This window comes from Benincasa hispida, chromosome 3 (genome assembly GCF_009727055.1).
Source record: "Benincasa hispida cultivar B227 chromosome 3, ASM972705v1, whole genome shotgun sequence".
Classification (NCBI taxonomy): domain Eukaryota; kingdom Viridiplantae; phylum Streptophyta; class Magnoliopsida; order Cucurbitales; family Cucurbitaceae; genus Benincasa; species Benincasa hispida.
In genome coordinates, this window is record NC_052351.1 from 32,622,340 (window position 1) to 32,632,066 (window position 9,727).

General features: G+C 33.3%; 2 protein-coding genes across 3 annotated transcripts; one reads left to right on the forward strand and one right to left on the reverse strand.

Annotated features, from left to right (window-relative positions):
• Positions 1-572: 572 nt before the first annotated feature.
• Positions 573-4,622, forward strand: LOC120073880 (E3 ubiquitin-protein ligase RZFP34-like). 2 transcript variants are annotated; one of them, XM_039026794.1, is made up of 13 exons: positions 573-729; positions 2,269-2,364; positions 2,476-2,563; positions 2,654-2,713; positions 3,010-3,042; positions 3,121-3,198; positions 3,291-3,334; positions 3,452-3,492; positions 3,584-3,666; positions 3,769-3,860; positions 3,972-4,041; positions 4,122-4,163; positions 4,256-4,622. In XM_039026794.1, the coding sequence occupies exons 2-13, from the start codon at positions 2,282-2,284 to the stop codon at positions 4,406-4,408; spliced, it is 867 nt and encodes a 288-aa protein (XP_038882722.1). In that variant the 5' UTR covers positions 573-729; positions 2,269-2,281; the 3' UTR covers positions 4,409-4,622. The 2 variants fall into 2 exon arrangements, with proteins under 2 accessions (XP_038882722.1, XP_038882721.1); XM_039026793.1 differs by lacking the exon at positions 573-729 and adding an exon at positions 1,843-2,163.
• Positions 4,623-5,351: 729 nt separating this feature from the next.
• LOC120074325 (dual specificity phosphatase Cdc25) lies at positions 5,352-9,337 on the reverse strand. Its single transcript, XM_039027414.1, has 3 exons — positions 9,059-9,337; positions 8,838-8,976; positions 5,352-5,831 (listed from the first exon to the last, which is right to left on the reverse strand). The coding sequence occupies exons 1-3, from the start codon at positions 9,139-9,141 to the stop codon at positions 5,664-5,666; spliced, it is 390 nt and encodes a 129-aa protein (XP_038883342.1). The 5' UTR covers positions 9,142-9,337; the 3' UTR covers positions 5,352-5,663.
• Positions 9,338-9,727: the final 390 nt, after the last annotated feature.

The window sequence follows — 9,727 nt, forward strand, 5'->3', positions numbered from 1 at the left end:
AAGCAGCTCTGGTCATGAGAGAGGAAAGCAGCTCCGACCAACTTTGGAGAAACTAGAGTATAAGAGCGAGACAACGAGAGAAGGAGAGCGATCCGTGAGTGGAGAAAGAAAGTGACAGAAAATGGAGAGAGAACAAGATGAACTTTTTCACGTGAGTAAGTTCATCAGTAAAGGATAAAAAGAAAAAACCTTATTTTCAAAAATTAAGACAAATTTTATTTTTATCCTAAACTTTAGATCATTTATATTTACAAATATCCTTTTGAAATAACCAAAAAGAAGAGAATCAACATACATAAATAATTTTTTTAAAAAAAAACAAAAGGAATCTTGATTATCTTCAACCCACATTAAATTTTAAAAAGAGAGAAAAAAAAAAGAAAGAAAAACATCTTAATCAGAGGGCGTGAAAATTGAAAAGGAGCATCAGAATTTGAATATATCGGACCCGATTCGATTCAGTTTGTACCCGAAATTCAAATCTAGTTTGGTGGTTATCCAGTTTGGATGTGCAACTTATCCACACTCCCAATTCTCCTCATAGATATATATATATATATATATATTCAAATCCATTTCTCCTGCAACCCTATTCTCACTTTACTCTTTCTTCTTCTTTCTATCTGCTTTTCTTTCTTCCCCTTCCGGAGGACCTTCCTGCAACCAAACGCTGCCGTTTTATCCAATATCATTTCTTTCTGACTTCTGATTTCTGATTTCCATTTTCTGGTAAGTGAACGTCACCAATTACCTAAATAACACATTTCTCCAACTTCCTCCTATTGTAACAATTTTGTTTCTTGTTTTTAGTTTTTGAAATTTTGAAAACGGTTTTCCAACTTTATTTTTTTCTTAAAAAATTCAATGATCTCAAAATTAAAAGTTTATCAATAGATTAGTCACACATAAATACGAAATTTAAATTTAAGAACTAAACTTACCATTTATCTTTTTTTTTAAGAAAAAAAATCAACTTAGGTTTAAATATCCCTAACTAAAATGGGTTTAGCTCAAACATAATCGGTACAACTTTCTTCCTTGAAAGTCGAGGTTCAATTTCATAATTATTGTAAAAAAATGATTCAAATATCTCTACTTTTTTTTTTTTCCCCAATTTCAGTCGCTGTGATTTTCAAAACTATTTATTTTAGTTCAATCACTTTCTATGGCAAAAATAAATATTTTAAAAACAATGAAAAATATAAGAAGCACAATATACATTTAAGTATAGATATCATAATAAGATGTTAGAAAATAATCAAATTAATACTTTTTAAACTTTGAGACTTGTAACGATTTTAAAATAATTGTATCAATGTAAATATCTTACTTTTCAAAAATCAAAGTAGACTACTTGTTAATAATTTATGGTTATTTTCACTTAGATTAACCACTTTGTTTCATTTAGAATAACTCAAATCATTTAAATAAAATTATTATTCTCTGAAAATCACATCAAAATTTGAAAAAAAAAAATTATGACATAATTCTTCTTGAACAAGTGGAGAAATTAGATGAAAAGGTAAATATGTTAATAAAAAGTGAGTATTGGAAAACAAACCTCCAACTTAAAAAAGTGAATGTATGTCACTTATCGACAATAATTTTAAGATGTATTTAGAAGACATTTTCGAATATTTAATTAAAAAGATAAAATATTTAATAAAAATAAGTTTTTGAAAATTTTTTTTTTTCAAATCAATCTAAACGGTTCATTATTTAGAGTTGAAAGGATTTCGACGACGAAGACGCCGTTTAATTTTTATTAGGTGGACGAGTAGGGCATTTTGGTAAATGTGTACAAAACAGTTAAAAGGAATATGAACATGGCGAATTACTTTGGCGTGTCGCCTCGTCATTTGATTTGCGTACAAGAAAAACACGGCGGCGGGTAGAACTTTCCAAAGAATCGGAGGGTATTTTTGGAATTTTCTGTCCGTCTTCTCCGATATTTTCTGTGAACTGAAAATCTGACGCTTCCTCTTCCTCCTCCTCCGGCGAGATCCCTCTCCGGAACCGCCGCTCCAATGAAATTCGATAAATACTTAGAAAAAGTAAAAAACACAGACCCGAAGAATGATAGCTTAAGGAATTCAAATTCGATTACCGTTTGAAAATTTCCTGTCCGAAACTTTTTTTTTCCCTTTTACTGGGGTTACAGGGGTCCGTCCGTTTTCTTTGTCCTATATTTCAATCAGTTTTCACTTTATTATCCGGTAATTCTTGAATATATCACTCATCATAGTGTTTAATTTTATCGATTTTCAGGAGAATTTTTCTGATGATGACGGAGTGCGGAATGGAGGCTTGGATTTCCCCAAATGGCGATAAGTCTTTGATCGATCTCGGATATGGCAGCTTCGGGTAGTTCATCTTTTTTACACAGTGTCTAAATTAATTTGGATATGATTTTTAGGGTTTTTAGTAGAGCTTTGGCGTGGGAGATTTCTTATTTCTTTGGTTTATAATTTGAAGGTGTTCTCATTATAGAAGGAGGTGTAAGATTAGAGCTCCTTGTTGCAATGAAATCTTTTATTGCAGGCATTGTCACAATGAAGCTAAGGTTAGCTTCTGATTGATTGTTATTTTCACATTTGTAAATTTTTTTGAGAAAGTGGATTCATGAAGCTTCCCATTGACGTTCTTTCTACAGAATTCATTAGATGTGGATCCTCTCTTACGCCACGACATTCCTCGCCATGATATGGAAAAAGTAAGTTTCCTTTCATTGTTCTTTTGTAGCTACATTATCTGAATTATCATTTGTATGTCAAGTATCAATTAAGCTTCATGTTTCACTTGTTGTTCATGAACATATCTTCTGAATTCATGTTTTCTCTTGGCTTTTATTCCGACCAGTTTCAACTTTCAAGTTTAATTTTGCTAGGATCTTAGGAACGTTTAGGAGGAGATTATAGAACAAAGAAATAGAGAGTATTTAGAAAGACCTTCAAATTTTCTCAAATATGAATTCTAATTCATGAGTTCTTGTTTTGAATCTCTCTATAGGTCATCTGTTCTTTGTGTGGCACAGAACAAGACGTAAGTCGTTTCCTTCAAAGCCTCCTTCACCTAAAAATATGGGGAAGAGAACTAACTATCTTTTGTTACTTCTTTTAGGTGCGACAACATTGTATACAATGTGGAGTTTGTATGGGGAGGTACTTTTGCGCAAAGTGCAAGTTCTTCGATGACGATGTAGGCTTCTATCGACATTGACTAGTTAAATTCGATATTATTAGTCGTGTTCTTAAATTTTTGGTAACCCAAAACCCTTTTTGTTTTGTTAGGTTTCAAAGAAGCAGTACCATTGTAATGAATGTGGTATTTGCAGGTCCAAACCATTTCCTTTAACTTCTCTGTATTTATGCAGTTATCTTCTTCCATAGCTTTCATGATTTATTAGATACAGTTTTAGTCCCTAAAGATATTTTCGTTTTTCGTTATGCAGGGTCGGAGGTGAGGATAACTTTTTTCACTGCAAAAAGTGTGGTAAGATTTTGTGAACATTTTTAATGTTTCAACTGCTTGGAGCTCTCTACTTTTCCAGCCACTGAATTTAGATGTTCCTTCAACTTTTCAGGTTGTTGCTATTCAAAACTGATGGAGAACTCCCACAATTGTGTGGAAAAGGCAATGCACCACAACTGTCCTGTTTGCTTTGAGGTGAATTTCGAAACATGGAATTTTGTGATGTTCATATACTATGGCATTTGTCAATATAAAATGTGCTTTGTCAATAACATAATCAACCGCCTGCTGCTGCAGTTTCTTTTCGATACAATGAGTGACATTTCCGTTTTGCCATGTGGACACACTATTCATTTAGAATGTGTGAAGGAGATGGAGCAACGCTTACAGTCAGTTCATCTCTTCTTTGTTACAGAAAATCCCTTTTGTTCTTTCTGATCATTTGAATGACTTACCAAAACCATTGTTTTGTATCTTTACTGGTTACAATAAATTTGCAGATACACATGCCCTGTTTGCTCAAAATCCTATTGCGATATGTCGAGCGTGTGGGAGAAGCTGGATCATGAGGTTTAAACCCTTATAAACCAACCAAAATAACAACAGTTAATATTCACATTATCCTAACATATTTTCACTTGAAATCTCAGGTCGCATCGACGCCAATGCCACAAATATACCAACATAAAATGGTAAGTGCTGAGTGTTAACTGTAAAAAATGTGTGGCTTCTCAAAAGAATCTTCTGGTTTATTTGATAAACTGAGATCTTTATTTATGATCAGGTTTGGATTCTTTGCAATGACTGTAGTGAGATATCAGAAGTTAATTATCACATTGTGGCACACAAGTGCCTCAAATGCAAGTCTTATAATACAAGACTGACCCAAGGAGGGCCTTCTTCATGTTCACAAAGGATTCCTCAAATAGTGAGATAATATGATTGACTTCTAGACATAATAACATTTGTTTTAGGGAATCTTCCTCTAGTATTATTTCTAGCTGCTAACTTATTATTATAAGGCATTCATTTAACTCTCAATTGGTGGTTTCTTTCTTTGCAACCACCAATTATTGTGGAAATGTGTTGTATTGGCAGTATTAATGTATTATGTTTATTCAGTTGGAATTTAAAGCCCAATGTCCTTAGTTTATAAGTTTGTATCATTTATCTTGCACATTTGGCTGCTTTGAGGTTGAAAATGGAAAATTAAAAAAAAATGCCAAGGAGTTGAAATTATCTATGGTGACAAAGCCACCTCCACTGACTTGCAAAGAAAAGCTTTGAATTTTTAAATATTGATGGAAATAAATGAAAAATATAACAAACGTGGGGTTGAAAGGTTTGATCGAACACCATTAGGCCATTTTTTTTTAGTATAACCAATGTGAAATTTAAAATTTTGAACAGAGGGAATATATATCAATTCTCGATCTATCTCCATATTTACACACTGGTATGCAGTTCTATATACATTGGTGAAGACAATTGTGGAGTTTCTAACCATTGGTTAAGTTGAACTTATGATTTTAGTTCTCAAACTTTTCTTTTTGAATTTTATTTGAATTTCCATGTGATACAGATACACTTCGATATTATTTTTTGTTTTAAAAATTTGAGATTGTTTTCTTACAAATTTTCTTACTATGATTTTCATAATTTTTAATTAAACACTTGCATTCTTGACCAAATTTCTAAAGTAAAGAAAATCAATCAAACATTCTCTTTATAATTTTTTAAACTTATTTGAGTTTTTTAAAACACTTTTAAAAAGTAGATAACGAAACAGTAATGCGATATTGATTAGAACTCGTCCTTCGGAAAATAGGCAATATATAAAACATCACATTGGCATTTTTTAAAAAGAAGCTCTAGCATGATAACATGAACCAACCGCACCATTTATAAATGCAACCATATGAATCATAGGCATATCTATCTTCTCTGAACACCAAAGTGATAATAAATTCACTTGGCAGAAACAAACCCCAGGGTTCAACAACTTAATAGCCAAGTTGATCGGATGTGGATACATATACAATGCAACTATAACATTCCACATATTTATGAAGTCATATTTCTTTAACAATATCATACCACATATATTCTTAGTCATCAAAGGTATGCAGGTCTCCATTTGATTGATTAAGTTCTTCAAAAACCATGGTGAGCTTTGATGAAATTACTGAATCCTACATCCCCTCCTTGCAAGGCACATTGTTGCAGTGACAAACGGGTCGGCCAGACGCTTCCCAGCCATTGAAGCCACGTTCAAGAACACATATGTTTTTTATTCCACCATCCTCCTTAATCTCCTCGAGATAGTTGGCAAGCTTCCTTGCGCAACTTGGACCTCGAACCTACAAAACAATTTGGTTAATAAGATTTGTGACAAAGCTTAGTTTCTAAAAGTAGAAGCTGAACATAAACAGAAGGAAACTTAGAGAAATGAGATGGCTTTTCCTTAATATCTTGCCATGAAAATCATGGAGAATTGCACATCCGGCTAAACTATAAAAAGGACGTTTGGGACAAAGATTATCATAAGATTATAATAACTACCTTTTGCTACAGTAAATACTATTTCAAAACCCCCAATTAGCTATAGTAAACATTATTTCAAAACCCCCATTTGCTACAATATTTACTATTTGCTACCGTTTTTACTATTTTACATTCATCATTTTTTTTATTCTTTGCTAGAGTGTTTACTATTTCGTTCTCAAACTAAAATAGCTTACACCTCAAATACATACTATTAGAACCCAAATTAAAATAATCCACACCCCAAACACAAACTATTAAAACCCCAACTAAAATAACCTAGGAGTATAAAAATTAACTCCTTGTCCAAAACGCTCTCAAAATATACATGAAAATTGATGTCCATATGGAAACATATGGTGAAAGATGATACAGAGGCAAGACGCAAGATTAATCAATTTTTTCTACAGATAAACTTCATTCATGAACAATTGTCCGCACTAGCGTGACAACAAAAGCCAGAAAAAGCAACTGGGGGAATTACAAGGGAGAGATGCAGTGGAAGAAGAACTAAGGTGAAGTTAGAGAAAGGGAAAACTAAAGGTTCCATAGTTTCGAGGACATTTTTTTTTTTTTTGAATAGAACAACTTTCATTGAGAAAAAAAATGAAAGAATATACCGGCAAACAAAAAACCAGCCCACAAAAAAAGAGAAATCCCACTACAAGGACTCCAACTAAACAAGATCATATCAATCGAATAATTACAAAAAACCGTCCAAATCAAAGTCTAGTGAGACACATAAAAGCGATCAAGAGACCAACTCTCCCCAGTTTCCCTCTCAAGCCCCTTAAGCACCCTACTATTCCTCTCACCCCATAAAACCCAAACGAGATATTATATAGATGAATGAACTGTTAGTAAGAGCATGAACAATAAGCAAAGCTCTAATTCCAGATTGAAAAAGGCTTGAAAGTCCCCCAACAGAAATACAGATTTTGCCCTTACCCTTAATTTTACTTCGTGAAACTGCAGTTGCAAAGGGATTTATGTAAAACAGGAAAAAAAAAATTCAGATATCATGGGAGTGGTGGGATAGGAACCCAAGAACCTAGATTTATGCAGGAAGACTATATGAAAATGGTGAGACACCTTCTAGGTTATATCATATAATACGATTACTTGAACTTTTGACATTGTCGAATAATTTTCAAGAGAAATTTCAGCCAGAGCTTAGCTTGTCACTATACTAGTCTGAGTATAACACCCAGGCCATGTTTTTGTCGAACGAATGATCATACTACCAAAATCCAAGATTTGCAAGAATTAGAATATAAAGAATATAAAATTAGGTGTATGTTACAACTGCTATTCAAATACGACTCACGGCATTTCATTTTCACAATAAGCATCCACTTAATTAAACATTTAACTACATACATAGTGATAAATGGTAATACAATCTGTTGGTGAACATTAGAGAAATGTAGAAACGCTTGTAGTATGGGAAAAATAGGTAACCATATGATGTATGATCTTGATATATTGGGGTTCTTTCAATAGCAATCGGCCAATCTGGGACCTTTTAATAGTTTCCTCTTTTTTTTTTTTGGAAAGAAAAATAAATTCTGTTTTTAGAGAAAAATAATATGCTTACTAATCAACCATTGTTTTCGTTCTTGGTAGCACCTCAATTCGATTTAATTTGAAAAAGGAATGTGGTTACAGAAAGAGCTAGATTAATGATAAGAACAATGGTACTTACATAAATTTAAAGCATCCCTCCATTCCTTTTCCTTCTATTGAATGGCCGGAAGTTCCTATCTAGCCATTTGACCAATGTAAATGCTTTAACTGCATTCATCCAGTTCAGGAGGAAAAAAATATTGCATTCATCCAAAGGGCTTTAGCTTTCCTTTGAATCTATATTCCGTCTTCTTCACTCCCCCCCTCTCTCTTGGAGCGTACATTCACTCTCTCTCTCGCTTTCTAACCTCCAAACCATCTAATAAATTTTTTTTTCCTGACCACTTTCTTCCCAAATGGCCCAAGAAATAGGGTAAAACTGTTTTACAGCTTTAACGAGTGTGCCATCTTAACCAGGTAGTCAGGAAGAGGTGTCATCTTAGCCATGGGCTTCTATGCTTCCCCATTTCCTCATATTTGTAAACCATCCTCAAGGTTCTCCTCCATAATTTGTTTAGTTCATGTACTAACCTCTATAGCTGTATTTCCAACGCAAGTAAGTTTCTCTTCTTCGTACTACCAATCTCGACCGCCCATTTCTATTAGGAATTATAACTTATAACTAACAAAAATAACTCGTCTGATCAGGACATCGCTGCCAAGTATACTTACTTTCTCACCACATTAAACTAAAAGGTCCCCGTCAAATTTTTTCATGTATTACAAATAAGTCGGTTTCAGTTTGATTATGGGAAGAAAAGTACAGGAACCAGTTAACGTAGCTCCTTCTCGATTTTTGAGATAATACATATACGAAGCACACTAGAAAATTCGAATAAATGACAGCACTCATAGTCTCATACAGGTTTGAGCCCCAAATCCTTCTCTACATATAAACATATACAAGAAATCAACATCCGCAGGACTAACAAAAAAGCAGAACAATATCTAAATTCACAAAACTCCAATTCATTGTGGCATACGAAGAGAAAGATAACAAAAGTACTTATAATTCCAATTAATCCAAATGTGAATTCAATAACTACTAAAAGTTTAAAAACCGAAGAAGTTGATGAATAATGAAATTTGAGACGATTAAAACAAAAAACCTAACAGAACAAGTAAAAAGAGCAAAAATGAAGGTATATCAAAGATAATAGATTATGTGAAAGACATTTATTTCGTTCAGCGAAAACCTGGCTGAGAGCGCAGTGGAAAACAAGCGTGTCTTTCCCTTTCACTTCTTGGACAAGCTTAGAGATCTTATCGGAGAAACTGTCACTAGCGAAGTGCAGAGATCCCGCAATATGACCATCGTAACTCCTCTCGTCGTCCCTGTCAGATCGTAGACCCAAAATTTAGATATATGAAAACAGATTACGTCAATCTGAAGAGGAATTTCGGCCTGAGGTTGTACCTAACGTCGATGATGGCGACATTTGGCCGGCGTTTGAAGGAGAGAAGCTGAGTGCCAGTTATGTATGAAATGTTCCGAGACATATCGGCTTCAATTCCTTCTTCGTCTTTCTCTCGACGACAAATGGAGATTGGATGATCTTTCGCCGCCAATCAATGGAATCAGACGGATTATAAGTCCTTTAATCGATGCAAATGAAGCTGAAAAATGAACTCACGGCGAATTTGACTTCGTAATCCTTCTATGGAATTTCAGACTCAAAATTGATCGATCTATTATGTCAAGAAAACAAAGTTAAATCATAAGAAGCTTAAACTCCTATTTTGGTTCTTTTTCTATTTTAGTTTCTAATCTTTCAAAAATATCTATTTTGGTCTCTAAATTTTTAAAAGTATTTATTTTGATCTTTTGCTATATTTTTTTTATGGTATTGAATAATGAATTTTAGACCAATTACAAAATGAGATGTTATTTATCAATTAAATCAGTGGTGAAATTACAAATCGTTAAATTTGAGACTAATTAGAGGTTGACATGTGTCTTAAATTGAAATTGAAGATATAAATTGGTAAATCTCGATGAAGGCACATTTTTTCATGCATAAAATAATTTGGTCAAATTTGATATTATTACTTGGGCTAAAGTCCAATTCAACCCAAAAATAGGCTT